The 23,966-nt window shown below is 38.8% G+C and overlaps 1 protein-coding gene across 1 annotated transcript in view; it reads left to right on the top strand.

Moving 5' to 3' along the window:
* Positions 1 to 18,959, top strand: part of LOC124803323 — a 43,597-nt gene extending 24,638 nt beyond the window's left edge. Inside the window, exons 2-3 of the mRNA XM_047264507.1 lie at positions 17,120 to 17,225; positions 18,435 to 18,959. Coding sequence (XP_047120463.1) covers positions 17,193 to 17,225; positions 18,435 to 18,959 — 558 coding nt within the window. The 5' untranslated portion in view covers positions 17,120 to 17,192. The remainder of the gene's footprint in view (positions 1 to 17,119; positions 17,226 to 18,434) is intronic.
* Positions 18,960 to 23,966: the final 5,007 nt, after the last annotated feature.

Below are 23,966 nucleotides of genomic sequence, written 5' to 3'. Positions count from 1 at the left end.
CTGCAAAAAAATTTCTAACTAGAAAGTTCTGACCCCTGTAACTCTCACGGAATCAAAATCTGATGTCAGATGGTGAAACAGACTGTTCTGGGTGTGGACAGAGAGTGCAGTTGCTGTGTCTTTTAAGGAAGTGTGTACAGCTATCTAGGACAGACTAAGGTCCATTTATTTTCTAGCTAGTCCACCTCCATAGCTCAGTGGTCACTGTTTCCGGCTGCTTTCTACAGGACTTGTGTTAGATTCCCGCTACCACCATGAATTTTTCGTTTGTGGAGAGACTGGAATGGGGTGTACTCATCCTCATCCTCATACCAACTGAGAAACTGCTAGACTAAGGAGAAGCAACTGCATGGTAAAAAAACTGATGATGACCAGGAGAGTGTACCTCTCCATATTGCATTCAAATAATGCCATGGGCAGAGGATGGCATGGCGGTCTGTCTGTGCTAATTGATGACCAATTTGAACCAGACAGCTTCGAACCACTGATTCATTCTGGGAACCTTTTACTTTGTGATATATTCATACACTTGTGTTGTTTGTTAAATGGTTCCATGAGCAGTGATGTGTTGATAAAGATACCATTGAAGGAAATGATTATTGGCAACATTTGTATCTACTGTAAAATTGTAAACGGAATATTGTGCTGGAGATAACTGATGTCATCCTGTCATCCTGTGACAGCTAAGATCTATTCACACTTGATGTCAGTGGAACAGAACAGACCAAATGATGACATCATTGTAAAATGATGAATTGTTCACCTTAGACAGAATATCAGCATGATATCACTCTCCTTAGTCAAATACCACATGGTGAAAATGAAGTCATCAGATTCCATCTATGTTGCAAATCATCAGAATAGAGCCACCATAATTAAGAAATTTGCAATGACTAAGCATCTTAATGACCAAAGTAAAATACATAATGGACATTCTAGATAATGATTCTATAGTAAACAGCTGAGAAGTAAAAAGATAGAAAATGTGTCTTCCAAATATTTCAGATTATCGATTTTTTTTTCTAGAGGTAATGTACATGTATAAATCCATTAAACAATATTTTGAATGTAATACATAGAGGATTTTTGCAGTGCTCATTGTTTTTCCCTTTCTAAGTACGAAATAATGTCAAAACCACAGTATTTTTCTCCTTCAATAGAGATGACATTTTCACTGTTGAAGAATAGTATTATTTAATGCAAATTGCTCCACCAACTTATCTTGTTTTTTGCACCCCTTAGACTTTTTCTGCATCCAGGTACTGTAAAATTTTGATTGCTCTTCGCTTTCAAATAGCTGTCCTCTTTTGTGAAGGAACATTCATGGGAAATTTATCCAAATCTTAAATGAGTATTTGCAGCGTATCACGAAAACAAAAGAAATGATAAAATAAAAGTCGAGAAGTCAGAAAAGCACGAAATCTGTTACTATAATATGAAGAGCGCTGTGGGGCTATGTTGATATCTAATGTTAGCAGACGACACAACTGATCCCCCACCAGTGTCGAAGCATTATTCGCATGAAGCCTTGATACTGATGTTCCATTTAGTTCTGTTCTGTTGGTAGCCTGTGTCAGTGCTGCCATTTGTAATATATTGTGGAATGTTTTAAAAGTCTGTTCGATTAAGTGTTAAACAAGATTTATTACGATTTATTACTTATTACCATTTATTACCAAGTCTGTGTCGTTCACCAGCCATGGCTGGATAGACCCCACAAAAAATTACAAAATCGACAGATTACAACCCAAATGATATGTAATTTACAAAAAAAGTGAACAAATGAAGCATTTTATGAGAGAAACATTTCATTTACCACTGACATTTTAGTTCTCTGACGGATTTTTTAGTTTTGAAGAAAGTTCGAAAAATCCAGTCACTTTTCTTAAAGTCAAAAAATTCCTGGACTTGAACCTCTCCATGGGCAGTGACATGCACATTTGCAAGGCACTCGTCAGAAAGCTGCCTCCTTCATTTGGACAGCTGATATGTTAGTACACTTGTGTTCTCTTTGTTGAAGATTTTGTTGTCACGTGTCTCAGGTCTATTGCTGAAGGGATCCAGATTTTTCTTAACATCAAGGAGGCACAAAACTACATGATGGCTGTAAGCAGTCATTATTCCCACTTTTGTGAATAATGCTGTGCAATACTCCCGCCACCTACTCGATGTAATAGTTCTTACTGCTTTCTTCTGCAGTAACAGCACATCCTTGCACACTGATGGATGACCCTAAAGCTGTAGTCCATAGATAATATGCTTATCGAAGAAGGCATGATATACACTTAGCAGATGTTGGTCTGTAATTGTGCTTTTTAATCTCTTTAAGAGCTGTACTACAAGTGATGTTTCTTGCATGTATGCTTATTGTGTCCATTCCATGTGTTACACAATCTAGCAAAATAACAATTTCTTCATTTCTCAGAAATATACTTTTGCAGAGGATGCATACTGCATACTGAGTTTTGTCTGCATTTCTATTCGTCTTGTATGAGGTGGAACATTCCTTGGCATTACCAAATAGCTTGTCTGATTCCAGGACTGCTTGAGTTGAATTTTCCAATTTTCAATAACAATAGTTTCATTGACTAGGCGTAGCGCATTATCATTTTGAATTAGGTCATTTACAAAAACGGGAAAGAGGAGAGGGGATGGGTGGTTCATCCTGTTCTGTTTCTTCTCCTGAGATGTCACTGCTTGGATTGTTTTCTCAGTAGCACTGAAAAGTATCTACAACAGCATGTACTGCACCACAGCATTTTAATTTTTTAAGTAACGTTTTATGGGAAGTGCAATCTAATGCTTTGCTCAAATCCCACCGACTCTGTCTCTTCGAAACCCAGCTTTATTTTTTATTTTTAAATATGTGTAAAGCAGTATTAGTTGTAGACTTTCCCTTTCGAAAACAGTTTCGTGCATCATGGAAAAGACTTCCTTCCCCAAAGTAATCCAAAAACTGATAGTTCATAATAGACTCCATCACTTTAGCTAAGATTGGAATGATTGACTTTGATGTATAGTTTAATACTTGATCTTCGATTTTCTTTTTGTGAAGGACTGATTTACATTAGACATAAACGGAAAGGAATGTAATGGCCAACGAAATCAGTGTCAAATGGTGGTGTGGTGACACTAAGTGAAACATCAACTCAGTGTCACTTCGCTTAGCCTGATACTAAACGATGAAATGTAGACTATGAGATGCCATCAGTCATAGAAAAGGTTGGAATATACACTCTAAGACAAAAAAAAAAGATGCACCATGAAGGAATTATCCAAACGAGATTGATGTTGGTAGATATGATGTACATGTACAGACAGTCAAATGATTATAGTTTCAGAAAAATTGAATGATTTATTCGATAGAAAGAGCTACACAAATTGAGAAGCCCAATATTGTGTTGGCCCCTCATTGGCTCTTATGCAAACAATTATTCGGATTGATATTTTTTGATAGTGTTGCTAGCTGTCTTCCTGCGTGATATAGTGCCAAATTCTGTCAATTGGAACGTTAGATGGTCGAAATTCTGAACTGATTGGAGGTCCCTGCTTGTAATGCTCAAAACATTCTCAACTGGGGAGAGATCCGGAGAACTTGCTGGTCAAGGTAGGGTTTGGCAAGCATGAAGACAAGCAACTGGATTAGAATTACCTTCAGCAACGAGTCGCAGTTCCAACTGAGCCCAAATGACCAGTGAAGATGTGTCTAAAGATACCATGGACAGCAGTGAGATACCAATCCAATTGTCTCCCGCCATACAGCTCAAAAACCAGGAGTGATTGTCTTGCGTGCCATTTATTTTCAGGGCAGGACCCGTTTGGTTGTCACTGCAGCACTATTACTGCACAGTGTTACGTCGATGATATTGTGCACCTCGTTTTGTTGCCCTTCATGGCAAGCCATCCTGGGCTTACATTACAGCAAGATAATGTGCGCTCACACAAGGCAAGAATTTTTATTGTTTGTATTTGTGCTTACCAAACCCTAACTTCGCCACCAAGCTCACCAGCTCTCTCCCCAACTGAGAAACTCTGGCGTATTATGAAGAGGGCCCTCGAACAAGTTCGGAATTTGCACGACTGAATCTGCCAGATGAACAGAATTTGGCACAATGTCCCTCAGGAGGACATCCAACAACTCTATCAGTCAATGGCAAGCCGAATATATGTTTGCAGAAGGGCCAGAGATGGATCAATGGACTATTCACTTGCTCAATTTGTGAAGCTCATGCTCTTGAATAAGTCATCCAGTTTTTCTGAATCTGTAACCATTTGTCTGTTTGTAAATGTGCATCGCATTTACCGAGTTCCAACGAATCTGGTTAATTCGTTCATGGTGCATTGTTTCTTTTGTCTTAGATTGTAGTATCAGAATTAAAGAACCAGCAACGAGAAAATTTATTAATAGTCAAAGCAACTTCATAAATTTTGTTCTTGACAAAGTGAGCCACGTTGCATTCGATATCTCGCGTCACGCTCTCGCATTCGTTATGTTTTGCCAGAAAAGAAGCCGCGAGGTGCGGCGGGAGCGAGCCGAGATAGTCGAAATGTAGGTAGTAACGGTAGAATCGGTCAGTGTTGTGGCTGTGTGGGCCACTTCCATAGATCCGAAGGTTTGTTGCCTGGTGCTGACCCGAAAATGTACTTTGATGGAAGGCAACACAAACGGATTGAGTTGGAGCCTTCTGGTTAGCAGGAAGATATCCACCATTAATCTGGGACATCATTTTGGAAATCCCGATCAAATGGAATCACATTTGGCCTCTCCAAGCTTCTTCATCTCTGCTGTCATCTTTCTGCATTAATCTGGGTGAGCAACTTCTAGAACATTCTTTCTTGTAAATGTTCATGTTCAGCATTAAGCCATCTGACACAGTATTATTGTACACATGTGTGTATTGCTTCGCGTGCAGTCGTTTAGTAGTAGTCGTTAGTAGTAGTTTGTCCTGTAGTGAAGTAGAAGTGGATAGTTCCTGTTAATTATTATGGGTGGAGGTTACACTCAACAACCGAGCTAGGTTAATAATTGGCTCCTTTTACCGACCTCCCGACTCAGCAGCATTAGTGGCAGAATAACTGAGAGAAAATTTGGAATACATTTCACATAAATTTTCTCAGCACGTTATAGTCTTAGGTGGAGATTTCAATTTACAGATATAGACTGGGACACTCAGATGTTTAGGACGGGTGGTAGGGACAGAGCATCGAGTGACATTATACTGAGTGCACTATCCGAAAACTACCTCGAGCAATTAAACAGAGAACCGACTCGTGGAGATAACATCTTGGACCTACTGATAACAAACAGACTCGAACATTTCGACTCTGTAAGTGCAGAACAGGGAGTCAGTGATCATAAGGCTGTTGCAGCATCCCTCAATATGGAAGTTAATAGGAATGTAAAAAAAGGGAGGAAGGTTTATCTGTTTAGCAAGAGTAATAGAAGGCAGATTTCAGACTACCTAACAGATCAAAACGAAAATTTCTGTTCAGGCACTGACAATGTTGAGTGTTTATGGAAAAAGTTCAAGGCAATCGTAAAATGCGTTTTCGACAGGTACGTGCCGAGTAAAACTGTGAGGGACGGGGAAAAACCCACCGTGGTTCAACAACAAAGTTAGGAAACTACTGCGAAAGCAAAGAGAGCTTCACTCCAAGTTTAAACGCAGCCAAAACCTTTCAGCCAAACAGAAGCTGAACGATGTCAAAGTTAGCGTAAGAGGGGCTATGCGTGAAGCGTTCAGTGAATTCGAAAGTAGAATTCTATGTACCGACCTGACAGAAAATCCTAGGAAGTTCTGGTCTTATGTTAAATCAGTAAGTGGTTCGAAACAGCATATCCAGACACTCCGGGATGATGATGGCATTGAAACAGAGGATGACACGCGTAAAGCTGAAATACTAAACACCTTTTCCCAAAGCTGTTTCACAGAGGAAGCCCGCACTGCAGTTCCTTCTCTAAATCCTCGCACAAACGAAAAAATGGCTGACATCGAAATAAGTGTCCAAGGAATAGAAAAGCAACTGGAATCACTCAACAGAGGAAAGTCCACTGGACCTGACGGGATACCATTTCGATTCTACACAGAGTACGTGAAAGAACTTGCCCCCCTTCTAACAGCCGTGTACCGCAAGTCTCTAGAGGAACGGAAGGTTCCAAATGATTGGAAAAGAGCACAGGTAGTCCCAGTCTTCTAGAAGGGTCGTCGAGCAGATGCGCAAAACTATAGACCCACATCTCTGACGTCGATCTGTCGCAGAATTTTAGAACATGTTTTTTGCTCGAGTATCATGTCGTTTTTTGAAACCCAGAATCTACTCTGTAGGAATCAACATGGATTCCGGAAACAGCGATCGTGTGAGACCCAACTCGCTTTATTTGTTCATGAGACCCAGAAAATATTAGATACAGGCTCCCAGGTAGATGCTATTTTCCTTGACTTCCGGAAGGCGTTCGATACAGTTCCGCACTGTCGCCTGATAAAGTAAGAGCCTACGGAATATCAGACCAGCTGTGTGGCTGGATTGAAGAGTTTTTAGCAAACAGAACACAGAATGTTGTTCTCAATGGAGAGACGTCTACAGACGTTAAAGTAACCTCTGGCGTGCCACAGAGGAGTGTTACGGGACCATTTCTTTTCACAATATATATAAATGACCTAGTAGATAGTGTCGGAAGTTCCATGCGGCTTTTCGCGGATGATGCTGTAGTATACAGAGAAGTTGCAGCATTAGAAAATTGTAGCGAAATGCAGGAAGATCTGCAGCGGATAGGCACTTGGTGCAGGGAGTGGCAACTGACCCTTAACATAGACAAATGTAATGTACTGCGAATACATAGAAAGAAGGATCCTTTATTGTATGATTATATGATAGCGGAACAAACACTGGTAGCAGTTACTTCTGTAAAATATCTGGGAGTATGCGTGTGGAACGATTTGACGTGGAATGATCATATAAAATTAATTGTTGGTAAGGCAGGTAACAGATTGAGATTCATTGGGAGAGTCCTTAGAAAATGTAGTCCATCAACAAAGGAGGTGGCTTACAAAACACTCGTTCGACCTATACTTGAGTATTGCTCATCAGTGTGGGACCCGTACCAGTTCGGGTTGACGGAGGAGATAGAGAAGATCCAAAGAAGAGCAGCGTGTTTCGTCACAGGGTTATTTGGTAACCGTGATAGCGTTACGGAGATGTTTAGCAAACTCAAGTGGCAGACTCTGCAAGAGAGGCGCTCTGCATCGCAGTGTAGCTTGCTGTCCAGGTTTCGAGAGGGTGCGTTTCTGGAAGAGGTATCAAATATATTGCTTATCCCTACTTATACCTCCCGAGGAGATCACGAATGTAAAATTAGAGAGATTCGAGCGCGCACGGAGGCTTTCAGACAGTCGTTCTTCCCGCGAACCATACGCGACTGAAACAGAAAAGGGAGGTAATGACAGTGGCACGTAAAGTGCCCTCCGCCACACACCGTTGGGTGGCTTGCGGAGTATAAATGTAGATGTAGATGTAGATGTTTGCAGTACCATCACCATGGCCTCTCTTCCATTTAATTTAGAAGCTGTTGACTCTGTGTTACCTATAATTAACGGTCGAGTTGGAATCACTGCTCAGCCTTCCTAACTTGATATGGTATTCATGTATATATTTGCAGTGTGTTAAATTTAGAATTTCGTTTTTTAAAAGGGAAATCATTGATACATAGATTGTGTATTTTGACTGTTTGTTTGATCTCAGGAGGTGTATCCTATGTACCTTAAGTTTTGTGAGCTCTTGCTGGCAATTATATTTTGGTAGCGGTTTCGTAAACATGGTTTGTCTTAACTGCAAGTTGCATGTGGCTGCTCGAGTTCTGTTCACTTATGTCAGAGACCAAGTTTTCTTAGATGCTTTAAGCCTTTAAGTGAACTATCTTCTTGTGTTGTTTTCTTGGCTGGCCAGCGCTTATGTCTCCATTTAAGATTGTAAACTTTAAAACAATTAATAAGGATCTATGGCCTGACCATGCAATTCTCAGCTGTTAAAATTGTGAAATGGACTGCTCCAGCCCCAGGCTTAAGTTATTTATTAATCCCACGATCTCACCTTTTGGGTGCATGTGGCATGGATCTTTAAGCTGGCCTTTATTTAATGAGTTATTACATTTTGAAATGTTTATTATTCTGTTTTGCCTTCATCATGTGCGAGTGTTATGTTAATTCTGTCATTGTGGGGTTCCACAGTCTATAGAATCAGAGCTTTGTCCTTGTAAATAACTTCGACACATTTAATTATTTCGGAAATAATTGTCTGGTTCGGCTCTGGAGTTTAAGAAACTTGCTGACCTTTGCACTATCATTGATTGTTGTCACTTAAAGCTAATTTGATCTTGGGACCAGTCCCACAATGGCTATAAATGTTCATTAATGTGATCTGTTCGCATTTATGTTGCAGAATGGCCTGGGTACTGGCATGACTGTTTGTAAGACATCCCGAAAGTTTGGGCTATGTTGTTAACCAAGGAGTGTCGTACTTGAAAGCAGACTCCACTTATGTAACGCATTTTTCCTAACTGTGGTAACTTGTTATGACCAGTAACGTTGTCAGTGATTCTTCTTAAGCAGATGTCAAGAACACTAGTTGCTCATACAAGTGGTAACCTTTTGAATAAATTTCTTTTAATACTTGTTTATAATCGAATCATTGGTCTCATGATTTGATGTGAAACACATTTGATTGATGTATGTTCAATAAATGTATTTTAAAACTTGTCGATGCCATGAATAATATTCAATGCCCCTTTGGTCCAGTCCTTCTGATCCCAAGGCAACCAGGGACAGCAAGTCATGCATGAAAATGGTACCAGAACGTCGTTGCCTTTGGAGGTGGGGGCTATTAATCTTGAACTGAGCGCCATTCGTGTCTTGACAGCAATATCCTTTTAATAAAGTTACAATAGGATTTTTGCTATAGATTTTCGGTCTACTTGGCAATACTAAGGGCGCTTGAGTGGTATTGGGAGTGAGCTGCCTGGAGAAGGAGCAGTTATGCTGCAAACTTCATTACAAACTTCATATTCATGCGCAATCTGAGGAAGGGGACGTCGTGGAGCTGTCAGCACTGTTGCATGGAGCATCAGAGTGTCCAGTACGGGTAACAGTGGCTCATATTGGCCAGGTGTGTGTTGTTATTGAATACTGTGTCTCTTTCCTCTCGGACTTTGAATAAGATACTGAGTTTATGAAAGATAGCAGTCCATCTCATGCGTAGATGTGTCGTGTTCAGGCTCAGATTTCTCAATGGTTTGTTAATATGGAGGATTTTATTTGATAGCCCATGATTCAAAAGAGAAGTCGAGTGTAAGTGACTTACAGTACCAGATTTCAGTTTAGGTTATGTGCCTTGGAGTGGGGTGAGAAGCCAGGAGTGAGTGGAGAGGAAAGTGCTCTTTTATTAGAAAACATTAGTAGTTCTCTGCGTAGAAGGGGTAGTAGTTCAGATAGAACAATGTCTCAGTTTGTTAAGCTACCTAACACTCTTATGACCTTTTTAAGGAGTAGATTCTCTCGCTATTGACACATTCCAACAGATAGTAAGAGTTTTATGTTTTACCGTGGATGTGGAAAGGCAGGTTAGAGTGTTTAAAGTATTTCAGAAGGTCATTTTGCGACTTTTATAACCTTGGTGTCACAGGTCCTGGGCTGAGATAGTGATCGTTACTCTGAGGGAGTGAGCATGTTTGTGGGATTATGCATCAGAATTCTGAGAGAGCCGGTGTCAGCTGGAGTCAAAGAAGATTTAACGAATCAGTATTTCTTTCACATGCAACACCCCGAAGAATCATTGATCGATTTTGTCAGCGATGTATACAAGGTAGCACCTGGATTTCAAACGAACTACCCGTAATCGTAGTTTTCACCATCTTACAAGAGATAAAACTGGGGGACCATTCCTATATTTTATTTGCAAATAAGCCCTGTAATTATAGCGACGTAATTCAGTGTGGGAGGGGCTAAACAGGCTGACCGAAGGCGAGAGAGCAAGATGCGACCCTTGGTTGGTTCCGACGAGCGGAAAGCTTTGGTTTAGAAACATTGGTGCCGTTAATAGAAGTTGTTATCGCTGTGGACTGTTGGATCATTTCGCCTGACGATGCCAGTCTCCCCACACCAAGCATTCAGACAGCTGACGCCAGGGGACGCCGCCTGGACATTGGCCATCTACCTTGCAGCATGCTTGTAATGGGGTAAGGATGGTAGCAGGTGATTCACTCCCGGGGGTCTCTGTAAACATTAATCATGAGTCTCTGTGCACCCTCTTGGAGTCGGGTAGCAGCGCATCTTTGTTAAGTCATGAGTGGTATTCCCGGCGTCGATATAATAGTCTGACATTAAACCTGTATTTGAGAATTGTAGAACTGTGAATGGTCAAGTGCTCCCCTTGGTGGGGATTCTTGAGAGTTTCTTGTAGAATTAAAGATTTTTCATGGCCTGTTGGTGTGTTTATGATGAAGGATTTGAGTACCGAACTTTTGTTTGGGTGTGATTCATTAAGAAGACAGGGTTAATTTTAGATTATTTTGGAGGGAAATTTTATTTTGGGTTCCAGCCATCACTATAGTTCATATTACACAGCCATGCCAGATGGTCAGGGTTGTGTAGGGCAGATGATGAGTCGTGAATTTTAAATAGAGCATTTGTCTCCACACAAAATGAAGGATTTACTTAAAGTCTTGCTGGAGTTTCCCGAGGTATTATCTAAGAAGCTAGCAGTCGTCAATGGGATACAGTATCACATCCAACTCTCAGATCAGGTGCCTGTTAGACAATCGCCCTATCGATTGTACCCATCTAAAATGAAAGTCTTTCAGAAGTTGTTAGAGGAGATGTTAATGGATGGGATTATCTGGCTGTCAACATCAACTTGGGCATCCCTGACTTTTTTGGTTGCTGTGGCTAATGGGGGCAGTCATGGCCAGTTTTAGATTACCATCGCTAAATCACATGGTGATTTTGGAGTTTGTCTCTCTCTCAGATTTACAAAATTGTTTCTCCCGGTTTGCAGGGACGCAGTATCAATCAAGCATACTACCAAATCCCATTAGCTAAAGAGTCCTGTGAGATTGCAGCCTTCGCAATATACTGGAACTTACATGAATTCAATCGGGTTCGGTTCGGCTTATCCACAGGAGTGGCGGTACTAACCAGACTGCTTGATTCTGTGCTAGGGGTATTAATTTCAAACATTTCTACAACTATCTTGATAATTTTGTAATATATAGCAAGTCGTTTTCCCAACATGACAGACACTTGCAGGAGGTGCTCATGTGACTCATAGAGATCAGGCTGGCTGTCAAGCTGTCAAAGATTGATTTAACATTAGGGGGAATCTTTTTTGGGCCATTTTGTCTCTACAGAGGAGACCAGGTAAACCAATCTACGACCTGAATCACATACAAGTTCCGTCTGCCCAAGACCAAACAGGGGTAGCCAATTTTATCAGCGTGGTTCTTTCATAAATTTGTGCCGAATTTTGCCGAGCTAGCAGCACCTTTGAACGGTTTGCTCAAGAAAGGGTAACCTTTTAACTGGGTGGGAAACCAGCAGGTCGCATTTGATGCTCTTGAAAAACCTCTGAGCAATGCTCCTGTTTTGGCGATTCCCGATTTCGAACAGGCCCTTATTGTCCAGATAGACGTCTCCAACTCAGATCTTGTTGCAGTCTTGCTCCGAGAACAGTACATGGAGTACTGAACCCTAACATATGGAAGTGTTAGAGGTATTGTCTGCCATTGAAAAATTAAATTTAAGTATTATTTGGAACATCAGGAGTTTACCTTGGAGACACATAGCCAGGCAGTTAGTTGGGTTCTAGCGCGATCTCGTAAGACGAGACGTATCGCATGCTGGGCTGTGCAAATCTTGGCGTTTTGTTTTTTTGGTGCGCCATATAAGGGGCCAAGATGATGTGGAAGTTGATATCCTCAGCCGAATGTTTGAGGAGGAAGAGGAGGAACATGGTACTCCTGAGAATTCAGAAGTGGTTGGGGTCATGGGGGCTGTTCTCACAGAGGTGCAAGCTCTGTTGGTGGATCTGAAGGAACAGCAGGAGCATGATCCAGGGTTAGATCTCGTCATGCTCTGCTACGTGTTTTGCTAACTTCAGTAACTTGTTTTGACTAGAAACTTTTTCAGTGATTTTCTTGAGAAAATGTCAAGAACACTAGTTGCTGACACTACCATAGAATGAATTGGTGAGAAGTGCAGCAATTATGGGAAAAATATCTTCCAATAACTTCAAACCATCGATGTTTGTTTACTAGGAAAAATATATGCTTACATGGGGACTCCACGTCACGTTTACCACACAATCGACTGTAGTTTTGTGCTTGCGTTCTCTGGAATTGTGAGAGTGTTTTAGCTTGTTCAGTGGCTGTCTCTGGTGTGGATGTGGTCTTGTATAGCAATCATCCATGTAATAAAGAGAGTGCTATCTCATATTGAGGCGTGTTATCTGTCAGCCTGATGCTATCCATACAATTGCATCAAAAATGTATATAGGGCGAAAGATAGAGTATCAAATTGTTAGTTGTGTTTTCCATCCTGAGTAACAAATAATGCCAAAACAACTATATTTCTCTCCTCCTATAAAAGTGGTTTTCACTGTAAGATTAATTAGTGAAAATTTTCATCTATTAATCTTCTTATTTACACATAATTTAGATCTTTTCCTAGTCCCGGTATTGAAAAACCTAAATAATTTTTCCCTTTCAGGTATCTGTCTTCTTTAGTGGAAGAATACCCAATGGGAAAATGAAAGAAAAAGTCATGATAGAAAATTTGCATTTTGTCATGAAAACAGAACATAATAATAAATAAAGACTAATAAGACACAAACAAACGAATTCACTATTATATTACAATATAAATAATCATGGCAAAAATAGCTTAAAAACTTTTGATGTTACAGAATGATGACAACTTTTGCTGCACTGAAGTCAATGTCAAATTTTCTTACCAAGAAATCTTGATCTTAACGTACAGTCCTGTTCTGGTGATGGCATATATAAATTCTGCCATTAAAAATGTAATGTCGAATCTTTTGAAATATCGTTCCATTCTGTCAAGTGTGAATCAACCTTTAATTTACATAGTCTGAGGTTGCCATCTAACGAGACACCTCCTACGACTATGATCTAAACAGTTCTGTGTAGCAATGCGATATTTATTATCTTTATTTTTGTGGGTATATTTTTTTCTTCAGTCGATCAGAATGTCCAAAAATACCGAATGATCCCTTTCTCTCTGAATGGATTTAATGTCTTCTGCCAAACTCTCTTTCACATATCATGCTAAATATCCGAATTTATTTTCATTGATACAAAGTTGATGCAAATTACCGACTAATTAATGGATTAAGATTCAAATTCTTTGTCAATCATTCAGCATTAGCATGTGCAGTAGACTTCATCAGTATCCTTACCTTATTACTTTAACTAAAACACGTTTTAAACTGTTACTTTCATACTGAGCATTTCTAAAAATTGTTCCAATGAATAGAACGGGTTAGGTAAAAATAAGGTGGGTAGCTTTTTATTAATTTGATTGGCATGCATGAGATGTGTCTGGACAATTTGTTATACATGTACATATGGCTGTTATTAGTTTTTGCTAATAACCTTGTGGTATGATCTGATATTATAGTCATGTCTTTGATTTATGGCAGTTAAATTTGGCTTTCAACAAGTGTGTTTCAATGCTATCAAGACTAATTAAATTAATTACTGTTAAGGTTTAGAATGTTTTCTGCTATCTACAGTTGTCATTATTCTGTTTGCTTTTCCACAAATTCCATAGTACTCAAGTTTAGAGAGAAAAACAAAATGGTCAGCACAGTCAAAGGCCTTAATCAGATCTACGAAGAGTACCAATGTGTGAGAATGGTCCTTGAAAACTGATAAAATATCCCTCACTAAGAGTTCTGTGGCATGCTTAACTGATCTTTCAGTCCTTTAATGAGACTGTAAGATACTTAACATCTTATTCAGTTCTAGGTCTCATATACTTTCTAATACATTGTACTTTCAAAGACTGTGGCTAGGACTGGGTTTAGTGGAATTAGCCTACAGTAAAGACTTCTACTCCATACTCTTCTTTCTTTTCTATTACAGAAAAATATTTCGCATATATGTGCTGTGTACAACATATGTATCTTCCCTTTTCCGTATTCAAGCGTTCTGTAACTTTCGGAATTGCAATTGAACCCCTTCCTCGATCGCCCACACATTAATTCAATTGGCGCCGTATTGGAAAACTAAATTGGACTTGCTCAGACTGAAAATTTTCATGCCCATGAGAATGTTCACTGGTGCATGCTGAAGCCAAATGGCACATGTAAATATAACTTTGTTTAAGTTTGCCAATCTGCTCCCTATTTCTGAATGAGAGAGTCTTAAGACCAATTGATACTGCCTGTCACATCACATCTTGTCATGTCCTGTCATAACATTCTGCAATGCATTGCAAATAGCTGCATTCACACTGGTCATTCTATCCCATCACATCACATCCAAGCACCATCAAGGTTTCTTGGGAAGAAAGGTTTGACTGCTGACGTCATCCATCCATTGCTGATAATGTAACTCCTAAGCTTATTTTCTCCCAATACACAACCATGCTCACATGTCCATATTTCGTTCCAGTGTGGTTTTTGTGGTTGATATCAGTTGTACGTTGATCGTTATTTGTTATAAACTGTTTTGTTTAGTTACTTCATTTGATAAAAATTTATAATAAATGATGGAAGATTAATTGAAGCAGTGAGGCAGTAGTCTGAATTGTATGACATCAGCATACTAAATTACTTGCCCTCTACTATATTTATAAAGTGAATTGTTATACATACACTAATATTTTACAATTTAATGGATACCAATATGGCAGCAACTTATGGTGAAAGAAGTCCTTTGGATCGAATTAGATTAATTAGTTAATCGAATCTGTGTATTTTGTTAGGCATTTATAAGGCTTCGTTAAGGAATGGGCTGAAGCCTTCAGGCACTGTAAATTGGCAAAATGTTCTTCTTTTTGCAAAGTATACATCAAGTGATTATTAGAGTTGTTCATTTAAATATGTGTTAGTGACAGCTTAGTTGCGTGTGAAACAGTTTTGCAAGTATCAGTGGTCAATATTTATGCGGTTTCACTAACTAATCCCAGTACAAATAAGACATTTTAACTATTAAAAGCATGATGGAAAGAAAACCTATACATCTTGAATGTAAAAGTATTGAGAGAGATATGACTATTACATAAAGTTTTACACTGGACTGGCAACAAAACTTAACCTTAAACAAAGTAATTTTTCATAGGATGTGATAGCACCTCATAATACTTGCGTTCCTTTTAGTAATTCTGGGTGCCATTTGGTGTAACAAACGAAAAAAACCTGTGCTTCGACTTTCTAGGATATAAAATGCAGATTCCTCCTCCTTGAGCTCCTTGTGCACTGTGTGAAATTTCTCTTCTGTACCATGTAATGATATTATTCGGATTCACACTCCTTTTTGTGTTGTTTTGCACTTCTGTCTTCCTTATCTTATGTACAATCTATTCCTGTAAACTCCAAACCATTTGAGACCAATAAATGTCGTTTTCGTGCAAATGTGAACTCCAGCATCCACTTATATAAGCTACCGGGTGTGCACTTCCTGCATAAAAACAGTTAAAAGGCATCTAGCGAAGATCGCAATTCCTGTGAAAAAGTAGCTGAGGACAGCCCTGTGATTTGACTTGACATACTGTGCCGTTACTGACAGTGTGACCATGTGAGTACAGTGTGAGTACACCCTGACGTGATGGTGCCGTGACATGATGGTGCTGTGATGGACAGTGTGAACTGGCTTTTATTGCAACCTGGTAAAGTCACAAGTGACGTCATTATGACGTGTGCACACTGTATAGATGACTACAGAGGCCACGTATCGCATTTTATGATCGTTCGAGACTCTAAACTGCGGTAGCCATTTTTCCAGACAAATTAAAGAAATAGCTCATCATAATTGCTTCCGCAGTTTAACGTCTCAAACAATCCCAAAAGTCGATACGCGGTCTTTGTCGCTTTCGATACAACATGTACACATAATGCTGTCACGTGTGACTTAACTAGCGTGCAATAAGGCTGAGTTCACAGTGACACCAGCAGCGGTAGTCAGACACTGTCGCCAGAAGTCGCCTTATAACATCGGCCGACAGAGTGGTCATAGTGTTTCATAACTCCTTCGTCAGTTATTGGCAGGGTCAACAAGGTTAGGTTACGTTAGAATCTTTTCTATGTATAAAGTAGGTTAGATGCTAACCACTTATTATGGGATGGATACCACAACGCCTTTCAGCTTGGATATGAGTGCTACGCAGTGGCTTCTGTTATTAAAGAGACGCCGAATGCGTGTGAATGGGCTTTCCTGACTCATAAAGAACGTGGTGAATACTACCCATTCTGTCCTCACTTATCAGAATAACCAGACAAGTTATACAAATATATGAGATGACAGAAGAAACGTCCTGCTCATACTCGACATTATTCATGGTGACCTTGAAAAGCAATTATAAACACTCTGTTTCGCTACATTTATTTAAAGTTGTGCAGACATACTTCAATTAACATTCAGTGAATGTCATTTCGCACATGAGTGAAAGACAAGCATAAAGTGTAGCCACAAGATACTCTGAAAACGTAAAGCACTTAAAAGTGGAAATACATACAATATATCACATTTGCAAACCACTTCATATTAGCAGAACCACTACTCTACTGGCACAAAGTGTCAGTAAGCAGTAATAATAATTTATAGACAACGAAAGACAACCTACCACAAAAAAGATCCAGAACAGTAGCCATAAACATGTAAGATACGCCACCCTTTCCATTTGAACAAATTATTTTTTGAGGTTATAATCTATGCCTAAGATTTCCAATAAATATTTGGCCTATGTGAGGTTTCGAATAATCCTTCGGTTTCAGTACATAGATTGCAAACTATATCCAGATTATGATCTTTTCATCCACAGGATGCCACAAAATCATTCTTGCTTGGACAAAACGTATCAGTTTCTCATTCTCCATATTTCGTATACAGGAACATCGGTCGATTTGACTGAAGAAAAAACGTATTTGAATTGCACCGATTATTAAAACTCATCCTAGATGTGATGGAACCACATGCGGGAATGGACAGCTTAATTGTAAGTATCTCGATTTCAATAACGATTCATATTTCTTAACTGAGTAGTGTAGTGTATCAGTCCATGGCCAGAAAATTATCAAGAAACATCAATATTTGTGAAATAGGAAATTTTATTCTATTCTTAGAAAGTCGCTGAGTTTTTAAATAGTTGTCTTGAATAAACTACATATAGTACTTTCTACCAAATGGATTTTAATTAATATTTAGTCGATAGATGTAAAAAGTAGTTTTAAAATTCATTTTACTATGGTAGACCACACAAACAAGTTTGTGGGGAAAAACAACTAAAAAATTTGAGTTCATTAAGATAATTCTATCTATTTACATAAATGAATATAGATTATAGTACGAACATAATTAATATACACTGATGCGGGATGATACTATTGGTATCTCCCTTTCGGTGTGGTGTCATAAAATATTCTTTGAATCCTTTTCGTACTGCATATGCATCACAGGAAGTTCTTCGAGCTACCTTTTATTAATTCGTTAAATATGTACAGCTACGATTAATTGTGTCCACTATCTAAGAGCAAGTCCACCATTATCTACGTCTTCTGTGTCCAAACTCCTTGGAGGTGGTCAAATAGTTCTGGATGTTTACTTCGCCTTAAAAAATTCTGGAGATACATACAAGGTTTTGTAACTTTTCAGCATTCTCAACTTTAAGTGACACTGACTTTGTGAGCACTCTAAAAACCGAGGACATTATTCCGAAAGAGTTTTTGATAGTACGTTGTACCCGAGAAAGTGTGTAATTAAATATTCTTTCGTCTGATCTCGGTATCTGCCCGTATACAGTTTCATTATATTTATAGTCAATGCAAATGCTCGTCCACTACTAACATACATGGTGTCAAGTTTTCTCGTCCTGCAAGACATCCTGGGGGAGGAATGTTTATTTTCTGTTAACGCTTCATGAAACTAAGAGTTCTTAAAAACTCCTCCATTTGATATGCGGCCCTGACAACCGACAGGTACATATTGAAAGCAGTAATTTGCGTCTGCAGTCAACATAAAGACAACGCTAAATGTTTTTTTGTGGGTAATATATTCACTTCCAGCATTCTTGCCATCTCTGGCTCATATACAGGAAGGGAAGTTCCACTTCACTTTAAAGTTTCTGGTAACATACTTCCATTCTTCAGTACCCTTTGGAATCTGAAAAGTAAAATATAATCATTACTTTCCCTGTTTTTTTTTCCAGAATGACGACACAGAGGACACAGAAACAAAAGATGAAGATGCAAGTCAGCCTTCTGAAGAAAATGCGTCTCAAACACCAACTACATCTCATGAGCAAACACAGAGAATGAGATTTACTAAACCCAAAAAAGAACAACTCTGGAAATGGACAGAGGTGCTCGAACGAGCTGACGAAGGTCGCCAGATTTTAAAAACAGTTGACAACAGAGATGAAAAGAGCATGTATGGAGAGTTCATCGGCTATGAAATGAGAAAATTCCCCCTGGCAACACAAACATATGTGAAGCACATCCTTGCAAATGTGCTATTCAAAGCAGCGTTGGGAGAGTATGAGAATCGAACTCCCAGCATCACATTACTACCATTTATTGTATCGGAGAACAGTGCAGAAATTAGTGGTTCAGAAGCTAACTGCGAAATTATATATGTTGACAATGATATTGGTGAGAATAAAGAATTTCCTGAAATATCAGGTACATCAGAAGAGCTCCATCAATTTTTGCAATTTGAACAGTATCTTATGTAATTCTTCAGTACTGATGGAATAGCTTCAGATACTTCTGGCACTATGAGGGAAACAGCAGAATATGAAACTATGAAAAAGTACATTAATGACTTGTACGAATCGTAATGTGATTCCCAGTCGAATATTGTCTTGGCAATTGGTATCTTTCTTTAGAATAAGATGTATAGTTAACTGCAGTAAATAACTGAATTCTGGATTGGACATTCTCGTAAAATTACTAAACAACTTATAACGGTATAGTCTCCCTCTAGATTCACATGAAATGTCTGATACCACCTTTTTTATGCATCTGGGTGGTTTTCCGACGATTAAATGCTTCCTGGAGACTTTTGTGTGTGCTTTGGACGCATTATTCGGTTCAATTTGCCAAAATACAGTTTTTTATTCTGGAAGGACTTGTATTATCGTAATTGTTTATGGATTGTTGTCATAAACAAAATTATGTCCAGGTTCCAAATCAAAAACCTAGCTGAGAAGTTGAAGTAAGAGATATTTAGTAACAAATTTTAAGAGTGGCTGGCTCCTTTAATTACCTTAATTGCAGTTGATTGGTGGGTTGACACAGAGAACCTCATTATCTTGAGAAACGGTTTAAAAATTATTGCTATGTGCTGTATTTTCACTTATTATCTATTTTTATGTCATCCTCTGTAATTAATATCCTTATAATTACATTTCTAATTAACTCTCCAATTGTCTACATCACACAACTTTACGATTTTCAGAATTTGAGGCCTTATTTGTAACTTTTTGGTGTGCAGTTCGATAAAAAACGAGATTTGTAATGTCATTGAATGTTAGTAACCAAATCCAAACTGTAATTAATTACATAACTAAAATAATACAAGAGACATTATTGTAATTAAAGTTCAGATCGACTTTCATATTTAAAACTAGTGCTGATACTATAAAAATTTATGTAATATGATATTGTATTTTATACCTTCTTTGGCTCTAACATTAATGTCTTTACTTTTTGTAAATTTTAATTGGAACATCGCAATTGTACAAAATTAATAATGAGTTATTTTGAAATTTATTGTTGAAATTCTGTATAAAGCGATGCAGTGAGGCGGCAAGATAGTTGTTGAGTTGTTGTTATGTCAGTTCGTCAAAGAGATATGTGAAGTATGTGGTTTGTTAACATGACAAGTATGCGGTTCAGTTTGTCAATAAATTTTGTTAAGTTGGAAACTGTTATATTCTTTCATCAAATGAACTCCAGGCCAACGTTCTAGAATATAGTATCGTTGCATTCTGCTGCTAGATCTCCTAGCATACTCGTTCGTGGGCCTTCTTTAAACATTCTTTGCTTATGCCATTGTTTCCTTTCACATTTCTTTTCATTTCCATTGTTAGCTGCATGTGTGATGACCAAGTAAGCAACAGCCGCCGTAACTTTATCACTCATTCTCCTGCAAGACCGACCCAGTGTGGCACATATTCTGTTGTTTGATATAAATTAACCTGCCACTTTCAACACACGCTGCAAGATGTTGCCTTTTGTAGCATGCCACAAGATCACGCACACCACACATCCATCACATGCCACAGTATTGCAAGACGTCGTCCCATTGTAAACGAGCCTTAAGACTCAACCATTTTGAACCGGTAGAAGTCGAGAAGCTTTAGCCGTTAGTCAATGGTGTTTTGTTGCAGCCAATGGTACACCTCTGTGTTAATTCTGTGAGAAGCAGACAATGCTGCCTGCTGTGTACTGTTTTGCACTCCACTATATTTTTTAGTGTTTCCTTCCCTTGCGATAAATGTACGTAGTTATTGTAGTTAGGATCTACATGACAATACATAAGACGATTTCAGTCTCAGTTAAAAATAGAATTTAACCAATCTTTACCTTCGTTCCTGACATTTACTTTCGCGTAAGCATGGAGGGCAGGTTAAACTGCCATCACTGCAGGAGGCAGACGGGCATACTTCCTCCACTTCCTCCAGCCTCCTTTAGATCGGCTGACTTATAGTTAACACACTGTATGGAACATGTACTATAATGTAAAGTCTATTACAGTTATCACATTTTGCAAGAAAGGTGGCTTGTGGTTGGAAAATAATTCATACATCCAGCAATGATCATATCAGACACTTCCTGTACATGGTCCATCTGTGGAGAAAATTCAAGCACATGCTAGAACAAGAATGGCAAATCATTGTCGATTATTGGTCCATTCTGATCCATTACAGACTTATATAGTATACTTAATACAGGAAAGTTCAAAATTGAGATGGAGAGAGTGAAGACAAATTTCAGTTTACAAATCATGACCACAAATTACAAGTAATAAATAATCGAATTTATAGTAAAATATGTATATTTACAGGAGCTGTGTTTTATAATTCAAGTATTAAGTATAAAAGTTTAAAATATTTTGTTGATACCAACCTACACAGGGAGAAACGATCATCATAATAAGTGAGATCGTAGCTCGCGTTTTTCCGCGCACTGCCCGAGATTGGAGTAATGGAGAATTATTGTGAAGGTGGTTCGATGAACCCTCTGCCATGCTCTTAAGGGGAGTTGGAACGCCCTATCCCGATAATGTTAAATTTAGTGACTTGTCTTCCCTGTATTTCAGGACCCCAGTAGCCACTGACATGAAATGTTTACAGGAAATTAAATTGTATGTCCTGAGTGTACTGAACTACAATAATTGCATTTCAGCCACTGCTTTCGGAAATACAATTTTTTAATTACGTGGTTCAAATTTTGTGCACTTTTGTACATTATCCTAAAGAATTTTAATTATACATAACATTATATTCTTCTTTTAGTTCAAAAGACTCAGGACATGTATGTTATTACTCCCTGAAAATTTGAATACTCTACTCGAATTGGTTTCTGAGATTTAGGGAAAAATGCAACACAAAATGTAAATTTCCAGGAATGGCTTCTAAAGTTTCAAAAGACTGTAACTCACTTAATATATACTTAACATTTTATTTTTAGTCACTCAGAAGCACCCAGCACCATACTGTATATCACCCTTTTGATCTTTTTCCAAGTTTCTTCTTCTTTTCTTCTTTCTGGACTCCTTAGTGGCCAACTGTGCTGCATACTCTGCTTTAGTGAACCTTATCTATCCATTCAAGTTCTCTGACGCAGTTTCCTCCGCAATTAATTTCTATATTTTGTAGCACTTTCACCCTACCAATGTTACCATCATTAAACATAATAACATCACTGAGCCCCACTTTAGTGTCTTCATTCCAACAAAAACATTTTTTGGTAAGTGAGTCCATATAGGATTACTGAACAACTCATTGGGATTTTGAGTCTGACCATGCATACAATTCCTCAGTAATTCAGGATTTGCCAGGTCTCTGTAAATAGGTTTTATGATATCCATGACCGCTGCTGGGATGAAATGTTTATGGCTGTTTGAGTACTGGGCATTTCAGTAATTGCACCATGAATCAGGTGCAGGAGGGCAGAGGTGGTGTACTGGTTTTTCATCAGTTGGCAGTTTTTGGAAGAAGGTAGCCCATACTGCTTGCCTCATTTTCAACAAGTCCTCAGTATTATTTCTAATGGCCATCCCATAATACTGCTGTAGTTCAACAATCATTTTGTCTGTCAGCCTGCCTCTTATGGCTTTACCACCAGAACGTTTCTTGTCTCTCAAACTTTGTTCAAACTTCCTCAACCTGGCGTCCATCCTCTTCTAGACATGACCAACACATTCCAGATTTGTGATAGTCTTCTCACCCTAAGGCTGAGTGGCTACTACACTGTTATATGCTTTTGAGTCTCCATCACCTAAGAACTTAGTGTAACACACTCCCTTTCATTCACAGATTGACTAAAATTTCAATAGCTGCAGAGGCCTCGATAGCACCACTTGTTCCTTCATAAATTTTGTCACAGATATGCCCTTCTTCGTTCCCTGATTTACACTAATAACAAGGTTTGGTTAAAATCTGGAAATCTATTATCTTTCCAGCATTCACACTGCTCACCGTAGCAACAGAATTCTTAGAACTGTAGTCATGCTTCTGCCAAGTGGCATCAAAAGCTACTAATATGTCAGTCATACCATCATTTGTTTCAACAGCTTCGTTTGCAGCACCCTTCATTGACTCACATGCAACATATTCCACAGCAGCTCCAATAAATCATGCGCGCTTGTCTATTTTATGAGGTGGCATGTCATATTCATCACGGCACATGTTGTTTCTGCTGCAGTGTGTCCTTTGCCAATAGCTCTCAATTCATAAAACCACCTAACATTTACTTCAAAGTAATTATCTTTACACTTATCAGATTTCCAAAATGAAATTTAAGCTAACTGGCCTTCCACAAATTCTAGAACACACACGTTAACCTAACACCCTTTTAGGATTCGTGTAAGTATCAGAGTATAACCTAACCAATCTTTGTAGCACTATGCTCGGTTTACACTAGCAAGTTACTGCAGCAATTTGCTTGCACAGAGGAACTTGCCGCGCGATTTGCGAGTGTAAACATATCGCCAAGTCGACTTGCGACTGTAGCAATTTATTGCGGAAGTGACTTGCTGCACGTTTTCCGCTTCCAGTGTAAACACCACGCAAGAAGTATCTGCAAGTAACTTGCAGCTTTTAGGACTTATTTCTATTTCCTGCAAGTAGGAAGTGCAAGTTATAGTAAGTATGTTGTCTGCATTACACTCATATTTAACATTTTACTTAATGTGGTGACTTAATTTTATGCAACCATCTTACGTATCATATGCAAACAAATTTCAGAAATGGAGGAGAAACAGGGATGGATGAAGCAGGATACAGAACATTTTATTGCAGCCATGGAGAGCTACCCCGCAATACAGAACGTGCATAACCTAGACTTTAAGGATAGAGTGAAGAAGATGAGTGCATTAAATGAAATCCCGTCGATATTCGACACATCTATAAAAGAAGTACATAGAAAGTAGCATACCTTGAAGACACAACCCCTTTGCCACCTGCATCCACTCGCTTGTTGTTTTAGGAGTCTAGAAAAAGACGATGTGTAAT

The sequence above is a fragment of the Schistocerca piceifrons genome, chromosome 6, assembly GCF_021461385.2.
Source record: "Schistocerca piceifrons isolate TAMUIC-IGC-003096 chromosome 6, iqSchPice1.1, whole genome shotgun sequence".
NCBI lineage: Eukaryota > Metazoa > Arthropoda > Insecta > Orthoptera > Acrididae > Schistocerca > Schistocerca piceifrons.
The sequence above is the reverse complement of the archived record's forward strand: the minus strand, read 5'-3'. Positions and strand labels throughout refer to the sequence as shown.